The sequence below is a fragment of the Triturus cristatus genome, chromosome 6 (assembly GCF_964204655.1).
Source record: "Triturus cristatus chromosome 6, aTriCri1.1, whole genome shotgun sequence".
Classification (NCBI taxonomy): Eukaryota; Metazoa; Chordata; class Amphibia; order Caudata; family Salamandridae; genus Triturus; species Triturus cristatus.
In genome coordinates, this window is record NC_140589.1 from 1234939923 (window position 1) to 1234966686 (window position 26764).

Consider the following 26764-nt stretch of genomic DNA (forward strand, 5'->3'; position numbering starts at 1 on the left):
CAGATTGTGGCTTTGCTTGCTTCCCAGAGAGTATCTGGTGAAGGAACAGAGACAGTGTTGGCGAGAAAGTACTGCTGGAGTTCTGTCCCCACCGCTTTCTTTCTTTCTTCTGAAGGAACCAGGTATTTATCCGCCATGTTGGACACGTCAAGGGGGGAGGAGCCCCGATATGGAGGATCAGAGGTGAGTGATCCGAGATACCTCTAGAGAGTATACAGATGTCTTGGATCTTCTAGCAATCAGTGGATAGAACGAGTATAGTGTCTATGCGCGCCTGAGTGTGGTATGCCGCAGATGTGTGAGTGAACTGTCTAGCTTGAGGTTGCCAAATTCTCCATGCGTCGCACAGGCCCAGGGAGGTGGCCCAGTTTGTTAGTTGTTTGGCGTGGGCAAGTCTGGAGGTGGATTGTGGACCAGTAATGTCGAGGTGTGGATTGGGAACCGCGTTAAAATCACCCCCGACTATTGTGGTTCCCAGGGGCAGGGAGGTGAGGAGGTCGGTGGTATGCCCCAAGGTCATTGTAAGCATTGATGGGGGTGAGTAGATGAACAATAGGTTAAGGGGATCTCTGGCCAAAGTTCTGCAGAGAGCCACATAGCCTCCCTGTGGGTCGTGAATGACCCGTGTGGGCACAAAAGGAAGAGAATGCCTCAGGAGAATTACCACCCCCGGGAACCCGGGACAAACCCTGAATGCCATACTCTATCATACCCGTAGTGTGCCAGGAAGAGGCAGTGATTCCCCACCAGGTGAGTCTCTTGGAGTAGGAGTACGTCAGCACCCGTGCGTTGGAGTAGAGCGAAGGACCCATGCGTTGGGTATAGCGCAGGACAGCTGTCCGTTTGACTTTGTCTAGGAGCCCATTAACATTCCAGGACAGTGTCCGGAAGGAAGCCCCCAAAATGGTTGTGTCGGTCATGGTGGCCGCTGGTAAGAGTGATGGTTCGCCACCCCTTGGGTAACAGTGGGCACGTAAGGGGTTTAGTGCGGGTGAGCAAATATGAATGTGGTGTAGGTGATGTGCGGGAATATCATACTGTGTGTCAATAAGACTGGTGAAACAATACATCAGAATAAAAACAAAAGGGGGACAATGGTCCCGACCCCCCTCCCTACCCCTCCCCCCACCCTACACTTCGAGAACAGAAGCATCTATCTTCCCAACATCATCAAAATAGGAACCAAACTAGAACGCTCAGGTTGGGCTGCGTGGAGGACCCCTCCTTGTAGGCGGATGTACAGTCTCCCGGCAGAGAAACAAACGGATTGGAGCACTAACTCTGCAGCGGTGCCTTGCCACTAGGTTTGTGAGGGCCAGTCCCTGGATGGGGCTGTGGAGGCCCGAGTTCATGAGGGCACCGCCGGCTAGGTCTTAGGGAAGGCCATGTTACAGTTCCGTGCGGCTTGAAGGGACGGCTCATCGAAGGGTGCAGGTAATGATCCAGGGCGCATATTTCACAGCATGGGTGGGACCCCCGCTCACAGTGGGCACGAGAGGCACTTGCTTGCATCTCAGTTCCGCTGTGTGGAGCTCACCGACTGTACATCAAGCTGAGAGGCGGCGCCAACCTCCCAGACCGCGGTCTCCTCTCCGTGGGTATTCAAATTGTTGGGCTAGTGGACAAGTCTGACTCTGCGACCGTCAATCCCTGGCGACCCAAAGAAAGAGGATACCTAGAAGAGCTGCTGATTGAGTGGTGTCTGTGGCGAGAGCAGGACCCCAGGGGGCTAGGAGAGCCTCCAAGCCTACGAGCTGCCAGGCTCGAAGATCGGGGTGCCTCTCTGTGGGACTGACTCCTCCTGCGGGACTGTGTATGCCTCTGGCATTGTTGCTTGGGCGATTGAGGCCGCTAGGACTAGAGGTCCGAGGACATAGGGGGTGGGCCCTGCCGGGTCCCAAGGGTACGTTCCTCCACCAACCACGTCCAGGCAGCCTGGGGTGATTCAAAGAATTGTGTCTTGCCTTGAAAGATGACACAGAGGCGAGCTGGGAACAGGAGTGGGTATTGAAGGCCAAGGGTCCGCAATTTCTTTTTAACATCGTAAGAACGGCGCTAAAACTGTACCTCCTTGGTATAATCGGGGAATATCATAATGGTGTGGTTTTGGAACTTGAGGGGCCCCAAGGAGCGAGCCTCATGCAGGATGGCATCCCTGTCCTTGAAGTGGAGGATGCGGGCTATGATGGGGCGATGCGGAGCCCCAGGCGGCAGCCTGGGCTCCAGGGACTGATGGGCTCTTTCCACCGCACACCATGGGGAAAAGGTGTCTTTGGGCATCCAGGAGGAGAACCAGGATTCAACGAAGTTGGACACCTGTTCTTGCTCAGCACCTTCAGGGAAGCCCACCAGGTGGAGAATGTTGTGGTGTGAGCAGTTTTCGGCATCCTCCGCACGCCTATAGAGCTCCTTGGTGTGAGATTCAAAGTGGTCTGTCTGTTCCTTTAATTGGTGGATGCCCACTTCTGCCGTGGAGAGGCGCGATTCAGCTTCCGTGATGCGGGCAGTGGCATTGTGGAGGTCCTGCCGAATAAGGGACATGTCCACCCTGACCTCCCCAATCTTTCCCTCCACAATACCTGTGATGTGCTGATCGCCTGCAGGATATTGGCCAGTTCTTTACCTCGGAGAGGTGGGCCAGCTTCACCCTGCCCCGTGGGCTCGTGGTTGGCTGTGGTAAATTGATCGATCTTCGTTTGCGTGTGGGTGGCCGTGGATTTGGAGGACCGGTCTTTCCCCATGACGGGTGATGACCAGTGCACCGGTGGAGGGCCGGGATCAGGATGGGCAGATTTGGCCCCACCAATTGAGGCCAAGTAAGCACCAATGGCGATGAGGCGGAAGTCCGCCCGGGTCTGAGGTCATGGCTCAGGGAGTGGGTACCCCCTGAAGGCAAAGGCCGTCAGGATAGGTGTTTGTGAGTGCTGCCCGGCGCGGATGTCAAGGACCGGTGTCGAGGATGAACAGGAAAGGAGAGTCCACATCAATGTTTCGGGGTGCAGATCTGGGCTGGTGCGATTCTGGCAAGCGAGTTTAGGAGGTCGACGGCTGGCTTGGCCTGGAAGAGGCACCCCCGGTATGGATGAAGGAGAAAAGGTGGAGGGGGGCCCACACCCAGGGCCTCACACTGCTCGATGGATGCAGCCGGTTCCACCCCCCAAGCAGGCAGCCCATGTGTCGCAGGGTACACCGCCCAAACTGAGTCCCGGTGCCTCCCGTCACCACCACTGCGTGCGCCAGACACCACGGGAGCGACAGAGACTCCCCAGGCAGTTGGGGCACACCTGGTGGGCTGGGGCCCTTCGGTCGATAACCGTGCCCTGGAGTTGATTGAGCCCGCAGGAGGGGTGTCGAGCTGAAGGTGCCACCGATGTCCTCACCCTCTACTGCCCGGGATGGCTACAGGAGCCCAGGTAAGTGATGTCTCATCTGCCCCAGAAGGAGAGGGGGGGCGGTGGAGGGGGCCCACACTCAGGAACCCACGCTGCCCAGTGCATGCAGCCATTCCACACCCCCCCCTCCATAGGAGTGCTGCTCAGGCTGGAGGTGCAAGGCTAGCTGCGTGGGCCCTGGTAACCAAGGGCCTGTACCGGGTGCCTCAGGAGCAGAAAAGGGGAAACGGTGGACGGGGCCCTCGCCCAGGACCCCATGCTGCCTACTGAAGCAGCCGGTTCCACCCCCCCACAGGCAGCCCACAGTATACGGGGAGCGCCGCTCGAGCTGAGCCTTGGCGCCTCCCGCTGCCGCCTCTGCACTCACCAGGTGTGTCTGGAGCCTCTGGACTCATGCGGCTGCCGGAGTCATGCCTGGAAGGTTGGGACACTGCCAATCCCCATTCTGATGTGGATCTGGTAAAGCCCACAGGAGAGGAGGCCGGTGGCTCTGTAACTGGATCCACTCTCCGCCGCCCGAAGCGGCGGCCGAAACCAAGGCCTCGCCACCCCACAGCCCGCGGCCCAGCCCCCGCAGTGCCAGGCCGCTTCAATGTACGGGGGCTGTCAGTGTCCTGCACCCGCCTCCACTCTCAATCCGGGAGAGCCCCGCTACGGGTAGGTTGGTCCCTGGGCAAGGAGCAGGATGTGGAGACTCTTGCTAAGGTCTTTGAGACCCGCTGTCCCGGCCCCAGCCAGGAGTGGAAGCTTCTTTCAGTCGCCATGCGGGCGGCCAGTCTGGCAGGTCACGAGGGAAAGTCCGGCAGTCTGCCACATGCGGGTGCCTCCTTGTGCCGCCTCTGACCTCCACCGCAGTCCCTGGCCTCCAGTGGCTCGGACTTGAGGTTCACTCTCCTCCCGCTGAGGCAGGCTGGAGCTGCGCGTTCCCGGGAACAACACCCGCCATCTTGAGGGGCCACGCCACGGTGGCTCGGCAGGAGCAGGTATGCGGGGTTCCGAGGGGAAATGCGGCCAGGGGTAGGCACCCTGAGTAGTAGCATAGCATTGGTGGCAGAAATGAAGAGTGGATGGCTGCCGGTACCGGCGGATCATGACGCGGATGACAGAGGGGTCCTGAGCACTCTTAGAGTGCAACCGCCATCTTGACACGCCAAGCCAAGCCAAGCCAGATCCCTAACAAATAGAAATTTTAGAATTTTAAATTATTTTTAAACAATTAGAGTCCATTTTTTAATGAAAATTAAAGACACCTCATAAGCTCAATATTAACTATCAGTCAAATGACCTAAGTCATGCTTTTAATATCCAAAGTCGCAGGAAGCCAAGTCCAGGTCTGTGCCACAACTTGCTATGCTTTGCTCCACGGGGCTTGGTTCTACTATTTAAGTTTACTATTCTACCTGCAAGAACGGTTTTAATTTTAATAAGACACGTATTCATAATATTTCTTTGTAAATCCATTCTTCATCTATTGAGTGTATATTGTAAGTTGCCATGCCCCATGCCTCAAACCTTCAGTGTAGTTCAAAGGGGGCTATATCAAAACCTCTAGAGCAGGGTAAATCACTATATACAACAATCCTAGCTTGCACTGAGGAAAGGGCAACATCTACCCTTGTTCAGGCACTTGAGGAATAACTATGCTTCCAAGGGTCTAGTAGCCTAGCAACTTTATTATCAGATGCTTTCAAAGGGCAAAGTATGGGTATTAAATGGATCATTTCCAAAATGCATGATTGATTAAGGGGGACTTTGACTTGGGAGAAGGTATGAAAGTTTTAGCATAGTAACCCAGCCATTTATATGCTCCTCCACTTAAACAGTCTCATAATGCTGAAAACATGCTTGGGAAGAAACTTAATGCTCAAAACCATCACAAACTTCTCCAGAATTATGTCAAAGTTGTGAACGTTTAAGCATGTTGTCTCAAGGCTTCAGCATTTGGCAAGACAGTTCTTCCTCTTTATTAGATGTCATAGGTTCTCCATTTCTAGAACTCTTCCACCATCACTTATCAATCAGGTTGATCTAAGGTCTTGATATTAAGGACATACTATGCCTCACAGCCAGCAACTGACTCGACATCTCTAAATGAAATCCTCCTGGGACATTTTTTTGATATTTGTTATCAATCTGAGCTACCTTCTCATTAGATATTTGTCATCATTGTGAGCTACCTTCTCACTAGTCTTTAGAATTATTCACATTTGCATTCCTTAGTGAGGTGTTAATTATGCTTTTGCAAATGATTAAAAACGGAATCCTAATAAATCATGAAAGAGATTCCTAAACATCTCTAGGACATTGCTAAAATAGTTTCCAGAATGACTACATAGCCTCACAAGTGTCTTTCACTGGTCCTACATTCTCCATTATCCTTTGTTTTTAATCCAAAATACAGGACAAAGTATGAGCTTTGGTATCTCAGTACAATTCTTAAAAGATCAGCCCGAGAATTGAGGCAGGGAACCGGCTGCTTGACTGAACATAAATCCAGCATTATAACCAATTTTAAATGTACCCAGTGACCTAGGGCTGACAAAATAGAGTGTGGCATGAGCTGCCAACAGATTTTTCATCAGTTTTATAATAGAGGAAAGTACATGTAAAATTCCAAAAATGTGTACATAATCGACTGGTTGATTAACAGAAGCATCCATCAAACACATCAGGAGAACCTGACAGATTAATTAAAAAAAAAAAAAAACGTTCTGTGTACTCACTGAGGTCCTAATTAGAAGATCTTTTTCCACACAAACTTTAAAAAGTTATCAAAAACAATCAGAAAACCACATTTAATATCAGGGAAAGTGTAGCTAATAATAATTAAACTAAACTTAACTTGTTAGCTCCTGAGGCTTTTCCATCCCCAATGATGAGCCCTTTTTTTATGTTTGGGTAATTTTGCACTTAAGATTCCACCAAAGCATTTACCAAAAAGAATCAAGGGCAAATATTCATATATCTTGGAGAGTTCTAAAGGTACCCAGTGTTTTTGGATTCCCCTGAAGGGAACCAAGAAAATGGCAAAAGTATATCAAAATATAGTTTTTTTGTTTTTTTAAATTTCCAAAAGACATCATAACAAACTTGCCTTGGTCAAAACTCTGGGTACACCCCATGAGGTGTGTCAAGGGAAATAAAAAAACTCCCTCTGAAAACCAGTTCTGGAACAGGCTCCCCCGCCAATGGGATTGGTGCCACTCTGGGTATTGGAACAATGGCAGGGTCAGGCCTAGGTGTGAGGTACATCTGCCTGTGATAGGGATACCCCTTTGTAGCTTGTGCAGCTGGTGGCCCATCCTATCAGTAGGAAGTCACACCTCCTCTCAGCCAAGGCCCTTTTCCGTTTGTTTCCCTCCCAGAAAGCCATTCCCACCTCTTTGCAGGGGGCCAGCAGGCTGCCAGGTGACAGGTGGAGATGAACTCTGAAATACTACTAGAGGCTTTAGGTAGGAAAAGGCTAACTTCCTGAAAGTGGCATTTTCAAAATAGTTATTTAAAATCTGACTTAACATTAGATTTGATTTTAAATTACTATTAATTTGAGCCATTGACTCATTACCTAACCAAAGTTATATAATATAAGGTGCAATAACATAACTCAGTGCTTTTCTATGGGAGAGCTAGCCTTGCCACAGTGAAAAAAAAATCTTTGGAGCTTTTTCGCTGTCAGGACATGTAAAACTTAAATACCCCTGTCCCTTTTTTAAAATACCATGTACCCTGCCTAAGAGAAATGTAGGGCCTACCTTATGAGTGATTTATAAGTATTAAAAATGAAAGTTTAGGCCTTGTAATGGTTTATTTTGCCAAGTCGAACATCCTGTTTTTAAAACTGGCCATTCAGGCTGTAGGGGCAGGCCTTAAGGCATGCTTTGCCATGTTCACTTTAGCGGTGTCACAATAGCTGCTGCAGCCCCTTGAAAAAATGAACCTAACAGGCCTTTACACTAGGGACTTTGAATTAAGTTGACAAGTTTTTATAGGTCAGAGCACGTGCACTGGGGACTGGTTATCAGGGTCCAGTGTATAGACTCCCATAACCAACAGCATAAGTCCAAAAGAAATGGGGATGATCATGCAAAGGAGCGCCATTTCCTTAAACAACATAACATGTGTTATATCCTCTGTGATTCCATTGTAATATTTCAACCCAATGCTCTGCAATGATATAATAAGCTTCCATCAAGTGGATCCACCAGGGATCATTCATTATGCATTTCTGGGATGCTGGTGGAAACCAATGTATACAGGAAGAGAGGTTGACAGTGAAGGAGGGGTTTCGTAAATGTAGGAGTTCTGAGTGGCTGAAAGATTGCCAAATGCCATTGTCTTTCTATCATTACTGAAGTACTGTTGCTTCATCACTAATGTCAAATATATATAGGGAACTTACTCCAGTGTCAGACCCCTCGCACTGCAAAGGTTCTCTCATCTGATCTTTCTTTCCTGATCCTTGGGTGGGGCTGACTTGGTGTAGCTGTGAAATGCACAATTGATATACCACGCAATGGAGATGTTACAAGGTGGGCAATATGTTTGTTTGCTATAAGATCTATTCAAGGCCTCCCTTCAAATCGTCATGAGGTATTACACATGGAAAACTTAATTAAATGCAAGAATAGGACACATGGCTTGATGAATACTCTCTTGAATTAGACTGTAGTTTTTAGAGTGATATTAGATATTGCATTCCCCTGATTGAATGATAAAGATTTCTAGCTAACTAGTATATCTAGAGTTTAACTACATATTATACCCGGTCTTTAATGCAATACTAGTCATTTCGGTTTCCTGGGGTATTTGATTCTCAAAATATGTGCAGCACTTACCAATTTTTAAGACCAAAATATAGATTTTGTGGTGGAAAGTTGACTTGCTTTGCCATTTGCATTACTTTGCATTTCAAAACGTTACTTATCAGCACAAAAGCACCTGTGCCAAATAAATCTTCCAAATGGACTATTGGCTCCCCCAAAGTCATACTAAGCCACCTTTAGACACCTGACACAACGTGCATTCTACTTCCAGTGCAATACAAGCTTTGAACTCTTCACACCAAGATATCTTACTGCTTTTGCATTGCTATTTACAATTTAAATGTAAATTAATTTTTTTAATTTTTTTAAAAGAAAAAATTATGAATAAATGGCAGAATTAGAGCCTGATTTAGAGTTTAGCACGGAGGGTACTCCATCGCAAAAGCAACAGAGTACCCTTTCTGCCAAATTGAAGGCCCACCCGCCTGATATACAGATGAGCAGACCTTCAATCTGTTGACGACTGGGACTATTCCATCTACTCTGCCTTTGGCCATTCATCCGCCCACCGATTTAGAGAGGCCATATGTAGCGGTATGTTACAGTAAAAACTTTTTAATGACCACCACACCATGGGAGAAAACTCCCATGATGAGGGGGTCAGTGCTTTTTTTATTTTCAAAAACAAAATACCCCTTTGGGATTTTGTTTTTGGAAATAAAAAAAGGAAAATTAAAGTGTGCGGTGGCGTCATGCTCACAATGCATTCACAGGAACAGCCATGACAGAGGTTTCCGTAAATGCAAGATATGTCTACTGAGCCTGCAGACCTCTCTAAATTAGGTGGGTGGAGAACCCTCACCAAGGTGGGAGTAAAGTACTCAAGCACGGCGATGGTACTAACACCTGCCGTCAAACTCTAAATTAGGCCCTTAATTTTTAAATTGTGAGCTTGCTGGAAATAGCCAATAAATATAATCATAATGAGTTAGCTTTATGAAAATAACCAGTTTTCTAAGTTTTCAGTAGAGTTTGGGGCTATACTTTCAGAACTGAATCTGAAAAAAAATCAGTTGCCATTTTAGCTATTTCCCAAAATCAACAGTAGAGAGGATTTGATTAGAAGTTAACAACTTTTAATATAATTGACTATTCCACTGAAATGTACTACTCCTCATAAGACTGTGGTGATTTATTCCCACTCTCTTCATCATCCTACTAATTTGGATTCAGTTTGATTGCAATAGTTTGTTTGCCAAAAACTCATCATTGCCTTTGCTAAAGTCATGCAAAATTTGGGACGCTCATTGTTTTCCCTTATCCACCGGGGAAGCTCAACCTGGATAGCGTCCACCAGCCCTGACTTCTTAGACCCAAATGTTTCGGTAATATAACCACCTGCAAAATAGTTTCCACCACTGGGGCCAGGGTTTTTGGGAGAAGGAACACAAATGTATTTGTTAATACCATTCTGCTCTTCAATAAAGTTTCCTAGGCTTCGTTCTCCCCTAAGAAGTGTTTCAAAAGGGACTTCCCTGTGATCCTGTGAGAGCTGGTAAATGGATGACTGAGCTGCAGTAAATCTACCAGAATCAAGGCTTTCTTTGGACAGGGTGTATCCCAGCTCTATCCATTGTTCAGGATGGACCTGGCCATGAATATCAATCAGAAGCCCCCTTCCCACCTGGGATTTTGACATATTTATAAAATTCATAAACTCTTTCCATGCTAGCTCTGCTTGGAGTACCCCAAAAGTAGCCTCCTCCTTTTCCCTGTTGGCATCCAGCTTGGATCTTCCAAGGTGATTTATCACAATATGAGGGCAGTATCCACCAGTGAGAGCGCAGATTTCCTCAGCGAGATTTAATGCCACGTTCAAGGTATACTTGTCTTGCAATGTCGAAACTTTACACTTCGCTGAGTCTTTCTGCGATCCAGCAGGGCAATTGTGAGTAAACCAGCAGGTGGCAGAATCTGAGTTCCAGCATCCCGCATCTCGGTTTGGTATTTCACTTGGTAGCTTATCTCCACCATGTGGTACAGTGATAATCATGTTCATGTTGCCAACTCTGTATTCTGTGTAGTTTTTCAGGCCAAAGAACACATCCTGGCTTCTGGTATACTGAGGTGCCATGTACAGAAGGCACACAAAACTTAGCCACAACTTGAGAAGCAGTCGAGCCATCTTGCATTCCTGGGAAGAAATAAACATTGTTAAAACCTCTTGGCAAAAGGGAATGATCAGATTTAATTTTGAAGCACTTCACTTAAAGATGATTCATGTTTTTTGTGTCCTTCCGTAGAGCTGAGAAATAATTAAATAGAAATACTTAAAAAATGATTGCATTTATTGTTTCTTTTTGTTTAAAGGTTTTGTAGCACTATCAATAATTCCTTTCTATGTTTTGTAGCACATGTAGGGGCCTATTCACAAAGTTTGACTTACATGTGGAAATTTCCACACATGCAGATCTACACTTACACCTAGATAGAGATCTTATGGATGAAATTCACCATTTTCATGCAGAGATCTCCACTTAGATTTAGACTTCCATTTCTCAACCCCTCAAATTAGTGTATGAAGACTCTTAGGGCCAACTTTACAACTGCAAAGGTTCTATTTGTAACTTTCCGGTTGCTTGTGGAGATCTTCTAGCAATGGGGCAAGGATCTCTGCATAGAAAGCAAGATGGAAAATAATATTACATTCAAAATAAAAATTGTGTACTTTTTAATAAAAAAATATTTAAAAACATTTTGCTAATTCCTGACTAACACAGTACCAGGGGTCAATGTACCTGCGCTAAACACAACATATTGTCATATTTTATCTTAATTGTTCCTATTTTTATTTTAAAATTAATTTTTTATTAAACCATAGCTCGCACACCAAATGCAATTCTCACATCTCACCCTTACTAAAACCGATGCAAATACAAATTGTGTAAATAATCTTATAAAGGAGAGTATACATTACAATACTCTTACCACTTTCACAGAAACTGTGAATTTTGCTTAATTTATTGGTTTGATTATGTGGAGTTCTTTAATTGTTGAAATATTCCCAACGGCCTTGTTCTTCTATATTGTTATGGAACTCCTCAGTGACTTGCATTATCCTTACAATGTACGGCAGGGGATATTATTTCCCATATATAATAGGCAGCATGTGACACAGCCAGTCACCTATTATAAACAAAGGCGTCAGACTTCAACTGTAATAACGTATTAGTGTTGAGTTCTGAAGTCACAGTGCCTGCTGCCAAAACCAGTAGCAGAGAGGAAAGGCAGGTCATACCACAGGGCATAATTAAAGCAGCGGTTTAAGGAAGAAACTAAAATGTTACTTTTCTTTCTTCTGCTCTGTTTTACTAGCTGTACAGTGACAAGCAGAAAGGAGATATTTATGGCAACATGTTAATGGTTTTGCACTTCTTAGGTAATTATAGAAACATTAGTGTCTTTCTGCATGTTTCTACACATTTGAGCTACGGTGCCTTTTTAAAAAAACTGACTTGTATTAAACTGATTCTAATATCTTTCTGCAAAAAATATCTAACATCTTTTTTGATGTTTGCACTAGAGATTCTGTTTTAATTCCTCAGGTTTGCAAATACCCTTTCTTTTCCATATGAAAGACCGACGCACCAAGGATTTAAATGGTTTGTGGGAAAGGTGATAGTGTGACCATGCATTATAAGGAATAAAGTACCTCTTGCTGTACGTAGGGATACTCAGAGTTCCATCACCTTATAAAGGAGCTTGGCCTTCAGCGTTGTTCCTCTATATGGAAAGAAAAGTCCTCAGTGACTTGCAATATCCTTATAATGTATGGTAGGGCAGTATTTTATGCCATATATTTGAAACCTTTATTGAACAATTATTGAGGAACGTTTTGGACACTTTTCTCATTTTTCCATTAAGGAGTGAGTTCATAGTTTGCCAGCCAGAACACCCGCAACAGGCCTCACTTTGAGAGTAATTATAGCCGAGTTGATGAACTATACAGATTGCGATCTAGCACTCAGCAAGGAGAGAGAGAATGAGATCTTACATATAGATAATTAAGAGTGTCTATCTTCCCCAACTTTACACAGTAGTTCAAAATGCCAGAAAAGCCTTTAATAGAGTTAAGAAATGCTTCGGGAATATAATGTTCAGCACTCAATATTGTTCCCAGCTAGGCTTCAAGTGATACTTGATGTCAAGACTCATTTCACTACTTCATAGAAATCAGCTATGGAGCTGCTGGAAGATCAAACAGGGAAAAGTGGAGACACTTAAATAACAGAGAATTGGAGCTAGAGTACATGAATGGAGAGAGCACTGTACAATTGAGGGCCGGGATTACAATCTATGACTTGGCTAATGACTCCTGAGTAAGTTACAAATTGGGCAGATTTATAATTGATTAATCCACAACAAGTGCTGGGCACCTAGTAGTCAACATGGTGTTCAACGGTAGGATAAAGCTTATGTGGTTATGCCACTTACCTGATTTAAATATCACAAGGTAGGGTGGGTAATATGTTTTAAATTTACTGACAGATTTCTGTTGCCGGTGTATGTGTGGGGGAGGCGGGTTATAGTTGGTGGTGGTTACATATTTGCTGTGTGTCCAAAATCCATTAGTACAACTACAAAGATCCTAAAATACCTGACAGGGGGAAATGTCAGCATTTTAATGATGCAGCACACATATTTGCTGATACATACCCATGCAGGATTCATAATGCAACAGTAATGCCAAAGATACCATTCAGATAATATACCACAAGCTACAATGGTACTCACCATAATACACTCCCAGATACATTTTAGTTTAGTAAAAGCACTAATGGACAGTACTGGGCACCATGTAATATTACCTGGTATCACAGAAAGGCTAACTCTGACATTGTTTAACATTTATACCGCCAATATAGACATTCCTGGTTTGGCAAACAGCCATTACAACGTTGCTGTTTCCCTGCATGTCATTACATCCCAAGTGTTACAAGTTACAAAGCTTGTGATGTAACAACACGTCGCCATTACTACGCATTATTTTACATTGCATGCGTTTCATAACGCATGCAATGTAATGGCGATCCACCTCATTGTGAGGAAACTGCGGCTCTTCCGTTTCCTCACGACGATGTGCACCGTGTAGCGCCCCTCAGCCGACCTGAGAGGAGGAGTGAGGAACCACAAGGAGAAAGAGGTAATGGGGATTGGGCCTGGGGTGGGGTTAATTTTTTAGGGTTCAGGGTAGTGTTGTGGTTTGTGTATAGTGCAGGGTAGGGTTTTAGGGTGTAGGGTAGTGTTGTGGTGTGTGTGTGGTGTAGGGTAGTGTTTTAGGGTTTCGGGTAGTGTTGGGTGTGTGTGTAGTGCAGGCTAGTGTTTTAGGGCTTAGGGTAGTGTTGGGGTGTGTGTGTGTGTAGTGCAGGGTAGTGTTTTAGGGTGTAGGGTAGTATCGGGGTGTGTGTAGTGCAGGGTAGTGTTTTAGGGTTCAGGGTAGTGTTGGGGGGTTGTGCTGGGTAGTGTTATTGTAGAGAGAGGACTGGGGGTCGGGGGAGGGTCGTGCAGGGCTACTACATTAGGGATTAGGGTAGGGCAGGGTAGTGTCACTTACACTGCATACTTTTACCACGTATATACCTTTACCACGCATGCCTTTAGGTAGTAATGGCATGCGTGGTAAAGGTATATGCGTGGTAAAAGTATACGATGTAATGGCATGTCGATGTAATTTACAATGCGTAGTAATACCCGCGTTGTAATGACATGCGTCGTATTAGTATGCGTTGTAATGAGTCATATTCCCCTGGTTTTAACAAAGTCACAATTGGACTAGGTGAGGAATTCCTGGATTCTCTGTGGATCTGGTTTTTACTACCATACAGGTCTTCCTAGACTGATCTAACTCTAAAGCAGGGGGCACATTTAGGAGCTATAATACTTATAAGCTTAAGGGAGCAACATAAATTGATTGCCTTGTGGAGGCTTTTCCATGATGACTTGGCAAAGTATATGCATTTTTCAAACAAGCAGGTTATATTCTCAAGAGCAGACCTCCTGCTGATGTCTAGACCCCTGATTATTTGGCTAGACAGTGTAGAGATGTACCCACAAACAATTTTTGATCACTGGCAGATTCAAAGGGGATGGCATTACGGATGCATAGTTTCACCCAAGGATGAGATAATTTCCTTATTTGAGCATATGTGGTTGGTAGTCAAAATGCATAAACTATGGGAGGCATTTACTGTGTTTATATAGGGCTACTGTATATCACACAAAGCAGGAGTACTCAAGACAATGAGGACACAAGTGTAATTGTTGGAAGCAGAATGACTCACCAAACAACATGAATCCACTGGTGACAGAACAACTCTGGCCACAATTAGACAGAAGCTAGACCAAGAAGCAGTGGAAAGAGAGGTACGATTTCTGGACAGGGAGATCAAAGACAGTAAGTATGGAAAGGAAGATCACTAGTAGGGGTAATTGCATCATTGATGTGTGGGGGGAAAGATCCTCAAGAAATACTCGGTGTTAGGAATACAGATGAATATGTAGCAACAGCCATCTTCCAGATGAGGGACATCTTTACACAGTTCTTCTGTACTTTGCTACAGACTTCACTTCAGTATGCCTTGACCAACTGTACATGCAATGTATGAGGAGGCGCTGATGGACGGCCAATTGCCACCAACAGTTCAAGCTGCTCAGATCAAATTGTTACTGAAACTGGGGAAGCCAGGAGAGTTCTGTTCCTCCTAGAGGCTTTTGTCTTTCATTAATGTTGACAATAAAATCCAAGCAAAAGTAATCACGATCAGACTACTGCCATTAATGCCAGGATTCACATCATTTAAACTCTGCAGACTGCACAGTACTACATCAGGTGCCCTCAGAACTTCCTGTGGTGGCTGCACTTTTGGATGATGTGAGGGCATTTATCCTGGAATGGCCTTTCCTCTTCCTGGTGTTAAAGCGCATTGGCTTTAAGATGCCCATTGAAAAGTGGTTTGTAAGTGACAACAAAACCCAGAGATAGCATTATAGAATCATGCTACCTGTTACTCGTTAGGAATTATTTTTGTATTTTCATATTTTTTTGGGGGTGGTTAGTTAAAAATTGTTGTTTACTTTAAAGTGTAGCTAACAAAGGGACCCACCTGGAATTTGAATGTTTGGATTTAACTTTCATGTAATAATTGCTCATAAACAATAGTCAATTTCAGGGGGCGGCTGGTGAGATTTGAAAGTGGTGAGGCGTAAAATGATTGGTATACTGCACCGTTGCGAGCGAGCGTAGCGAGCAAGCCCAAACCACCATAAGGGGGGGATCATTGCGATTCTCTTCCCATGAAAATTAAAAAAAAAGAAGAAAAATGGTGCATTTTCAAGCAAATTTGAGAAAGCAGGAAGGTTAATTCCTTTAAGGAAAACGGGCTGCATTTTTTTTAGAAAAACCTGCTTAATTTAAATCAGTCCCAGACATGGAGATCTGCTGAGCACAGCAGGCCACCATCCCTGGGAGGGCCAGCCAATCCCAATGGGGTTGCAAATTGTGAGTGACTCATTAATATTCATAAGCTTTGCATTTTGCGACCCCATTGGGAATCTCTGACACTGTTGTACATTTGCTTCATTTTTCGCAATTTGCGAGTCGCAAAAGCAAATGATCATACATCTGGCCCCAACTCCCTTAAACTGTTTGAGATTGGTATTTGTATTTGCAAATTCGTTGTCTTTTGCCAATATATTTGGTACAGTGTGACATGCCTGCATAAAATTTGCCCGAAGCTTAGAAAGACTAAAATTCTTTTGGTATGTCAGATTTTGTTACTCCACCGGGGGAGGTAAAAGATAAAATGGGTGGCAATAACATTTACCTTTGCTTATAACTTTGGTTACTATTTTATGAATTTGCATCCAATATGGCATGCAGTTAGTAAGTTACACCCATTGCATGTATTCAGAATTCCTGTGCATCAAACAGTGCTGCAAGAATTAAGAGGACATCAAAACATTTTCGATTACTATTAACTTTGGCACCATTTGATGGATCTGCACGAAACTCTGCAGAGACTTAGAATGTGCAACCTAGTTTTCAGTTTTCAAACTCATGTAGATCCATCAATGGGGGGAATTAAAAAGAAGGACCGATGTTCATTATACCTTTAAAGCTGCATAACGAATCTGCACAAAAGGTGGTAGACATTTGGAAGGATTGACTTTCTTTTTTTTTTTTTTTTGTTTTTGAAAACCTTTATTTCAAAATTCAGGACACAGCTATTCAGCCGACAGCCCGAAGGTTCGGCAGCATTACAAGTTAGATACAGTAATGTGTCCCCAATGCAGTTCAAAGAATAATGCAAAAGGTTCAATTTTAAATAAACACAGAAAAAACTAACCACAAACCCCAGCAAGGCAAGGACATTGTGAGCCCATGGCGGAGGCCCCCAGGGGAGACCGGACCCCACTCGTCTACTAAGTACAAGACTGTGTACGGAGGAAGAAGGGGAACAGCAGAGGCCCAGAACAGTTACTAAAACCAAGCTGAGCTGGAAAGTAGGTCAGGGGGAAAGCTGTTCCTCGGGAGGTTCCAGGTCCGGGGCAAGACATATTCCCCCCCTGTATTGGTTCCACTGCCCCCAGATGGCATGCCACTTCCGGGGGCGACCTCTAGAGCAGTAGACCGTCCTCTCCCTAAACATGCTCCAATCCATGTTTTCCTTCCACGCGGTCAGTGTAGGGGGTCCCGAGGAGCCCCATAGCCGCGCGATATCCCTTTTTGCTACCATGTTACCCAGAGTCACCCATTGGGTCTGCGCCTCATCGAGGTCAGTGGGCCCCCAGACGTTCAGGAGGCAGCACCGCGCCTCCGGCTGTACCGCAATGCCCGTCACCTCCCCCATAACTGCATGGACTCTCCTCCAGAACTCCACAATGACACCACATTCCCAAATGATGTGCAGGAAAGTGCCCACCATACCACATCCCCTTCTGCACAGGCCGTCCTCCGAGAATCCCATGCGGACCAGCCTTGGCCCCGTCACATACACCCGGTGCAGTATTTTAAGCTGCACCAGCCTCAGACGCGACGGGATCGCAACCTCCTTAGGCGAAGAAACCGCTGACTGCCAGTCCTCATTATCCAACTCAAGACCATCCCTGGTCCACTGTTCTCTCAGCCCCAATAGCAAGTCTGCCCGGACGTTTATCAACTTCTTATATATGAGCGAGATCGTGCTCTCGGGCATATGACCATCAAGGACTCGGTCCTCAAGGGGAGAGGACTCCGGCACCTTCTCACCCTCAACAAGTACTGATCGGAGGGCGTGACGCAGCTGGATATACCTGAAATACTCTGAGGGCCCTAGCTCAAACTCAGTCTGCAACTCCTCGAAAGACTTCACCCTCCCCTTATGCAGTACATCTCCCACCTTGGATATACCTATCAGGTCCCACTTATCAAAGCCCTTCGTGTGCCAGAGTCTTCCCAATCTTTCCGATTCAAACAATGGGGTAGCGAGGGTTAGCCTATCCTTCCAGCCCAACGAGTCAGTCGCCATCTTCCATACGCGCACCGCCACACCTGTGGGCCCCGTGAGGGACGAGTCTAAGGACCGCGAATACAACGCCCTGTAGTAGTTGCCGCCGCGCAGCAGCCACCTATCCATGGCATACCCAGGGCTGAGGGCAGGGCCATAAAACCCATGGTTGATCGCGCTCAGCTGCGTGGCCCAATAGTACCGTCGGATGTCTGGGAGCGCGATGCCCCCATCGTACCATGGGAGCGTCAACTTTGAAATAGCTATTCGCGGCCGCCCATCCCACAGCAACGTCCTTTGGAGGCCTTCGACCTCCCGAAAGTATTTGGCCGGTACCCAGTCCAGGGTGTTCTGGAGAGCGTAGAGGAAGCGGGGAAGAGACATCATTTTAAACAGGGCCGCACGCCCAACGAGGGAGAGCGGCAGCCTCCGCCAACCTTCCACATCTCGCCTCAAGCATGCCAAGGGGGGGAGCAGATTCCTCTCATAGCGCACAGCAGGATCCAAGGATATAAAAATCCCCAAATACACAAAACCCTGCTGGGCAACCTGTATCGAACATGTTCTAGGGATCGGTGGGACCTCGCCACTAAGAACGTACAAGTACGATTTGCCCCAATTAATCACAAGCCCCGAGTTCCTACCGAACGATGCGAGTACGTCACAGACCACTATAAGTGACTTCTTAGGTGAGGCAAGATACAGCAGGATATCATCGGCATAGAGCGAAATACGGTCCTCATGATCAGACGACCACCGAAGGCCCCGTATATCCGGGTGCCAACGTATCCACGCAGCCAACGGTTCAAGGGCGAGGGCGAACAACAGAGGCGACAGGGGGCAGCCCTGCCGAGTACCCCTACCGAGCTGAAACGGAGTAGATGCCCGTCCATTCACCACCACATTCGCTAGTGGCCCCTCGTACAGCAACCGAACCCAACTCACAAAACCGCGACCGAAACCAAACTTGGCCAGCACGGCCCAAAGATATGCCCACTCCACCGTGTCAAAGGCCATCGTGGCATCAAGAGATGCCACAACAGCCGGTTCACGCAGTGTGCCCGCCCTGGCGATGACGCCATGAAGACGCCTAAGGTTCAATGCTGTATTTCGGTGCGGGATAAAGCCAGATTGATCCGGGTGGACCAAGTCGCCAAGTACCCTAATCAAACGGGTAGCCAGGAGTTTGGCCAGAATTTTCGGCTCAGCGTTGAGGAGTGAAATGGGCCGATAGGAGGAGCATCTATCTCGGGGTTTACCCTCTTTATGTATGACCACGATCGACGCCAGCCGCTGGTCCAACGGAAGGATCCCATCCCCCCGCGCCTCCAAAAACATGGCGCGCAGATGAGGGGCGACCCTATCCGGGAACAGTTTGTACAGGTCGATCGGCAGTCCATTCGGTCCAGAGGCCTTACCCGAGTTCAACGCGCGAATCGCCCCCGCCACCTCATCAACCGTGATGTCACCATCCAAATCGTCCCTATCTATGTCAGAGAGGCAGGGCAACTCGATATCTCGGAGGAGATCAGACGAGTCCTCGGGCGGCCTGTCCGACACAGAGGAATAAACCCTATAGAAATATTCCGCGAAACACTTCACAATCCCCTCAGGTTCCACGATCGCCTCTCCCCCCTCTCCAATCAACTCTGGCACCACTCTATTGACCCATTCTTTCCTGTCCAGCCACGCCAGGAGTTTCCCTGCCTTATCCCCAACGTCATACAGGCGGCCCTGTTGTTCCCTGCTGAGGGTCTTAGCGGCGTTCGTCACCAGGTCCCTATACTCCGCCTGCTTCAGGCAAAGCTCATGCAATGAGGACTCCGTAACCTCCTCCTCCATATCGCCTTCAAGGGCCGCAATCTCCTCCTCCACCTGCCGCACCTCGCCATCCCTCCGGTTCTTGGCAGCCACCACAAGGGAAAGGGCTTCCCCCCGAAGCACGGTCTTAAAAGCTTCCCACAGCGACACCGCCGAGTCCACGGTTCCCAGATTGTCCTTAAAGTAATTATCTACCTTCTTTACCAGGGCGCTGCGCATCTTGGGGTCTCGGAAGTACCATGGGTTGATGGGGGCCACCCTCCCTCCTCCCTCCCGACCTAGATCCAGCCGGATCCACACTGGCGAGTGATCAGAGATACCGCGTGCCATGTGCCTCGCCTCGGATATCAACGAGGCATGTGCGGCCAGAGTGAGCAGGTAGTCAATCCTGGAGAGGCTACCATGCGCCCCGGAGTGAAACGTGTATTGACTCTGTGTGGGGTGCCGGAGCCTCCAGCAATCTATCAGACCAAATGTATCCAGGAAGTCTGGAAGCCATTTCTGAGCCCCCCCTGTGTCCCTGGGCGGGTATCTATCCAACAGTCCGGAACCCACAGCGTTGAAATCCCCTCCCACTACCAGCATTCCCCCCGGGAGAGTCAGCAAAGCCCTGCCCAGTTCAGCAAATGTGGAGGCCTGCAGGGCCGGCGGGACATAAACTGAAACCAAAACCAAAGTCCTTCCTTCCCACCGCCCCGCCACCGCCACAAACCTCCCCCTATCGTCAACAATGGTGGAGTCCACCTCAAAAGGCAGCGATGCTCTAACGAGGATGCCCACACCCCTGGACCCAGAAGAGAATCCCGAGTGTGCAATGAATTTATACCCCTTCCTATTCAGGGCATAGCACGTATTGCCTATGAGATGCGTCTCCTGCAGCAGGACAACGTCTGGCATTGAGCGTTTCAAAAATTGCAACACAATCCCCCTCTTGATGCGATCCCCCAAACCATTAACATTCCAGCTTATAACACTTAAGCCTCTACCCCCCATCCTCAAACGGAAAGAGGCCCACCCCACACCCGAGGCGCCACCATGGAACAGCCCTGAGGATAATCATCATGCCTTGCAGAAATAAACCCCCCAACAACAAACTCAAAATCCCAAAAACTCCCCCCACCCTGCACCCCTGCTGCAGCTTAAAAAGCCCCCCCAACTTGCAGTGTGCCTGTCGCCCTACAAAAACAAAAATCTACAAAAAGTACCCTAAGGGAGGAAAAGAGCACCCCTCGTCCTCCCGCAACCCTCCACAGTTACTGCACTCTGTTCAAATCTTCAAGTATGGTTAAATCAAGTCAGGTCGGCTTTGAGATATCAGCCCTGTCCATTCCGGCCGCTATCTCCATGCTCGGCTGTGTCGTCCCCGGTCTGTCGCCGGGGCAAAGCGTCCAGCCATTCGTCGGCCATAACAGGAGAGTCAAAAAAGAATGTCCGATCTTCATGCACCACCCGTAGTCTGGCGGGGAAAAGCATGGCATACTTCAGGTCCAGTTCCCGAAGTCTCCGCTTCACCCCCAGGAAGCTCTGCCTCTGTCTCTGCACATGCTGGGTGAAGTCCGGATAAAAATTCACCGACGCATTCTGGAAGGGGACTGGGCCCGCCACCCTCGAAGCTTGCAGGATAGCGTCCCGATCTCGAAAGTGAAAGAGCCGGGCGACAATCGGCCGCGGCGGGGCACCCGCCTTGGGCCGCCCGCCCGGCACCCTATGGGCCCTTTCCACCGCAAAAAACTTTCCAAGGCCCCTAGGCTTAAGATGATTGAGGACCAAATCTTCCACAAGCAGGTCCGTCGAAGCCTCATCCGAGGACTCCGGGACCCCGATGACGCGCACGTTATTGCGCCTGGACCGGCTCTCGAAGTCCTCCAGCCGGCGGGCGGCGAGGTCACTCTCAGCCCTCAGCTTCCGGACCTCGTTCTGCAAATCCGCGACATCATCAGCGAGGCCCGTGGTCTTGTGGTCCAGGTTCTTAACTCGTTCGTTTGTCTTGCCCAGGTCCGAGGGGATCAAATTGACATCCACCAGGATGGCATCCACCTTATGCGCCAGGGCCTCGAATTGCCTCCCCATCGAGGTCTGCATCCCGTCAAGCGCGCCCATGACATCCTGCAGGGATAGCTCCGGTGTCCCAGGCGAGTCCTCCTTCTGGGCATCCGGCGCCTGGCTCGGTCCACTCGGCGATGTTTTCAGGAGGGCGTAGCGGTCCATACTGTTGACTTGGGAATACGTTCCCCGCCTGGTGGACTTAGTCTTCAACCGATCCCCTTCTGCTTTGCCCGACATAATGGACTCCAGGCAATCCAATGCAGTGAAGACCGCTCCCTCTCAGAGAGAGGAATAAGGAGTGAGCAGGTCCGCCTTGTGCTGCCAGAGTAGCCCGCCGAGCGTCCCTGGGGTTATAAAGCCACCCAGAGCTCTACAGTGTCCGGGCAGACAAAGGGAACGAAACCGAAAGTGAAAGAGCGAGGGCCTCCGTCCGACAGTTCACACCTCACCAGGCCGTTGTTGATCAACTAGGAGTCGGGCATCCTGCCAACTCTAGCCCCTGGCATCTCCGGGAGTTAGGCCGCAATCTTTCGCCCGTCGTAAGTCCGGTTCCCGATGGGCGATCCGACCGCGGATAGTATCAATCGCCTCCCTGACAACTCAGCAACACGGTGCCATGCATACCGTCAGGATTAGAGACAGGATAGTCGACGGAGGGCGCGAGGGTCTCGGGAGCTCTAAGCTCACGCGGCCATCTTGGTCAAGCGCTAGGCTCCTCCCCCGGATTGACTTTCTAATTATGTGTAAGGTGCCGGAGAAAAGCAACATAAACTATCTAGTCATCTATAACACATTAATAGCATTCCGATGTCGTTTATGCCCCGGAAAGTTAAAGCTTAGGCAGCTAGATTAATCAACAAAATTACCACAGCCAATGTTCCCTCCAATTTCTTTCCTCTATGTGCGGCATTAAAGTGCTCCATGCACTGCAGCTAAGGCTGCGTTCACTGAAGACAAGCAACAACTTAAGATGTAAGCACATGAGGTGTGCAAGCTCCAACACTGAGAGGCTTAGTAAGAGTGCCATAGGGCCAAATGCAAACCAGAAAAAATGCCCCCCGCCCTCATCTCTGGGTTGGTATCAAAAGACACCCATTACAGGGGCCCAGTGGGATACTCGCACTCTTGTCCATGGGTGCCACTGCATTTTATGCCCTAATAGTTCTACCTACAATTCCTCTCTGTTTGATATCTCCATGCTGCTTTAATCTCCTCCTTGCAATTTGTCTTATTCCTATCTACTACCACTCACTCACTCTCTCTTGTACTTATCTTGTTCCTCTCTTTGTTTTAGTTCTTCCTTTTCTACTTGATCCTCCTTACCCTCCCCACTTTTCTTTCTCTAATTCTGTTGTTCTCCACGTCTCCCTCATCCTATCTCCTCTCATCAATCTATGCCCCCCTGTTCTCTCTCCCACAGACTCCCTCTATTCTCTCTGTTCTCTCTCATTCCAACCTTGCTCTATGAAATCTCTATCTTGAATATGCTTCTCTCTCACCCACCTCATTTCTCTTCTTGTCACTGACCCCCTTGTTAGTCATCTATTGGTCTACCTATCCCCTTTTGGTTATTTTATTATCATTTTCTTTCTTTTTTCTTTCCCTCACTTTCCTTTCCTTTCTACATTTAATTCCCCTTTCTTTCTTTTTCTCTGCATATCATGTTTATTCACTTGTTCCTTTTTATATCTCACTTCAATGGCACATCCTCTTCATAAACGCTCGCTTTTCTATCTCTACACTCAAAATATCCCTCTCCCTTGCACTCCCAAATCTTCTTTCCTTTCCATCTTGCTATTATTTTTCTCCATTCCTGTCCAGTACCTTTTTTTTTTTCAAACCCCATACGTATCTTTTCTCTGCTCTCCCATCTTTCTTTGCATTCTGTCTTTACTATCTCCTTGTTCATTTTCTTAAGATGTCTCTCCTCTTCCTTTATTCTCTCTACTTCATATCCGAACCTCACTCCTCCATTCTTTCCCTCCTTAACATCTCGCCCACAATGTTGACCTCCTCATTCCAACCTCATTGTCTCCACGTCTATTTAATCTCACCCTTCTGTTTTTCTTAATTTCTTCTACCTGTTTGCCTCATCCAACAGCTTTCACCCTGTCTCCTTGTCCTCTTTTCTACCGTATGACAAGCTCCTGTACAACCCATTGAATTAATGTTTGGCCTCTGCTCTGCTGTATCCTCTGTTATGAGTTTTACTAGTGCCTGCCAGGCACTGGTTTCACTCTCTGTTTGAATTTATCGTTCCAACCCCTCCCAGAGGAAGAGACCACACAGAGCTAAACACAGGGAGACACTTCAAACAATTCTTAGCAAAAGCAAAGAGAAACCGGTCTTTGGTTGCTTGTGTTCTGGTTCAGGGAGAAACTTGCATGGCACTTTGGCTGGGCTGTTTCTATAGGAGCAGAGTCAAGACTGATTTGCATATGGTTAAGTCCAAACTGAGGTGAATGGACTTACTAACCAGATGGCCGTCAGGTGAGGAGCTCCGGCCGGGAGCTCCAGTCCAGGGATCACCGTTTTTAGCCATAATCCCCTGGTTTTCACTTCCTCCTAGACCCTGTTGCTCACCTGATGGTCGTTCTTGAACTGCGGTCTCCGTCTCTCCTTTCCTCCCGCTTTTGGTCTCCAAAGCGTCGGATGTAATCAGGATCATCGCTCGAGCTGGTGGAGCCCGAGCAACATGGCCGATGCCCGGTGGAGCTGCATCGACGGCTATAGGGGAGATTGGCTTGGGCACACTGCCATGGCCATCACCTACCCTGCCAGACATCAAACATGGGTCTCGTCATTTCTCCGCTGCTTTCTCCTCCCCCCCCCTGTCTCCCGATGAATTGCTGTTTGTCGCCTGTTGACAGAGCCAGGCTCAGCGGTGCTGATGCCTGGTTGAGTTCTCCGGACGGTTTTGGAGGTGCTAGGAGGAGGTCCACTCCTCCTGATCTTCCCCCTGCCTTTCCGAGCATGAATGCCACAACTTGCCCTGCTGCCTGCCTCCCTTCGCCTCCCTTGGGATGTTTGGTCCCATGAGTTTTTTGCCAGGTACGGGGGTTCAGGGGTGGTGAGCTTTCGCGGCACAGCGGTATGACTTCCCTGGGCTTTTCGTTGCCGCCTGAGCCTGGAGGCGCACCTGGACTTCGCTGCTGCCTCCCCTTCTCAAAGTCTGCTCCCTTACACCCAGGCAGATTTCCCCTGATCCACGATGTGCCAACAACCCTAATGCCCTCGCAGTACTGTGCTTGTGCATGCAAACTTCCGACATTCTACTGCCCTCCGCCCTCCCTTGGTGCTGTGGCTCCTTCCCCCCTCCTGCCCTACTCAACGAAACTCTGCTCTCTTGGTTTTTTGGGTCTTGACTTGTATGTATTCTGCCATTTTGGGATGGTTTCCTTCGATGCCCACGACCCGGATCCGCAATCTTGTTGATCTTTGTCCTTTCCTTCGTTCCGCTAGACTCCAACCTGCCGACCTTCAAACATTTCTCGTTTGCTGGACTGCCTTATCTCTAACTCCCCCTCAGGTCCCCCTCTCTCCTCTCACCTATCTCAGCCTCCGACTCTTGTCCCCCCTACCTCTCTCTACTCCTTTTGTTTTATTTCTCTGTTCATGCCACCTACTAATAATGCATTCTTCTGTAGTAATTATGTTTTCATCAGTTACCCTTATTTGCTATTTGTTAGTAACACTTGTATTTTTTTACTGTGTAATCATTGTGCAACTAATGTGTAATTATTGTACCGTGCAACTGCGCTGTTCCTTGTGTATAGTGCTCTGATACTTTCAGTTCTAGCCAGAGCTATTTAAAACTCATCAAATAAATAAAAAATAAAATAAATAAAAGGTGGTATGGTAGGCAAAAAGACAAAGGGTTGGAATGCTATCCGGATTGACAGTCAGTGGTTAGACTTATTTCAAGCATTCCTTCCATTACCTTTTATGTGTCAGATAATAAATGAATTGCAGCCAGAGCAGAGAAGACTGGGCCTCTCTAACATCAGGGCTATGGTCCCTTTGCACTGGCTGCAGCATAAATAGCACGCCCCTGGCTAAAATTACATGTTAACATTACAGTACAGGGTGGCATTCACTATCTCATTTGCCCCACTTGTCTAATCTCCTCTCGAATCCTCACAAGGTAATGGGGCAGGCAGCCTTGGACAGACCAGCTGCCCCAACCTTGTCCCCACTAAGAAGACTGTATCCACATCTCATAACTTGTGAGGCTATAGAGTAGAAATAGTGATGTGATTGTCTGGTAATCTTTTATGTATACACTGTTTAATACTCTGGACAAAACTGTGATGTATTCTGCTTTGCATTAGGTTTCTAGGCACCCCTTTGGATTGCATGGTTGATAAGGATGCTGGATGTAGTGTGGCCTGTAGGGGAGGTGTTGGATCAGGCAATTAATTCAAAGACATGATTCAAAAACGCTTCTGTGAACATAGCTGCAGATAACTATGAGGTGCCAGAGAGAGAGAGTGAAAATTGACCTACTATTTTGAATAACACACTAATGTGCTGTTAAGTGAATTGGCACAGCTACACTTGCATTCACCCCTGAAATTGTAGGTCTTTATACATTTTCTGCTTTAGTGTTCTGCGAGAACCTTAACTAAATAATAACTGTTCGAGCAAGTTTAGACCTTCTTTACAATCCAGAACACGACTGCAGAAATTTGGCATGCTCAATTACATGTGCAAACCATTTTCCTCACATGCTTCAGGGGCCCCTTCTCTTTGGCTTCTTCATTGCTTTCTGGTAGGTCGCTCCCCCCCCCCGCTGCAGCGCCACCTGCAACCCCGCTGTCTGCTGCCGCCGGTGGAATTCGAGGCCCTCCACCACCCGCAGGCTTCCACCTGCGCCTCATCCCTGGTGGCCAGTGGTGGCTTTAGGTACGTTTCTCTTGCTGCCTTTGTGCCTCCGTGCCCCTTGATTCTGTGCCTGTGACTGTCTGTGCCCCCTGCCCCCCGCTCCGCTTCGGTGCCCCCTTTTTTATTTCTGTACCCCTCGCCGTCCACGTGTTTACTTTGTGCCTGTGACCCTGTTTTTGTACCCCGTTTATCTTCTGTGCCCCACGCTGGTCTCCTGTCCCCCGTACCCGGCGCTGCCTCCCCTGCGGCCCACCCCCTCTGCGCCCATTCGCACTCCCGTCCCTCGCCTCCCGCCTCCCAGCTGCTCCTCCCT

General features: G+C 47.8%; 1 protein-coding gene across 3 annotated transcripts in view; it reads right to left on the bottom strand.

Annotated features, from left to right (window-relative positions):
* Positions 1-9269: 9269 nt before the first annotated feature.
* The window catches only part of LOC146821236 (uncharacterized), a 172636-nt gene continuing 155141 nt past the window's right edge, over positions 9270-26764 (bottom strand). For 2 of the 3 annotated variants that reach the window (XM_085612181.1, XM_085612179.1), the window contains exon 2: positions 9270-10349. In XM_085612181.1, the coding sequence (XP_085468307.1) occupies positions 9366-10340 (975 nt within the window). In that variant the 5' untranslated portion in view covers positions 10341-10349 and the 3' untranslated portion in view covers positions 9270-9365. Of the gene's footprint in view, positions 10350-11867; positions 11939-26764 lie in introns of all 3 variants that reach the window. The other variant, XM_085612180.1, reaches the window with a different exon arrangement.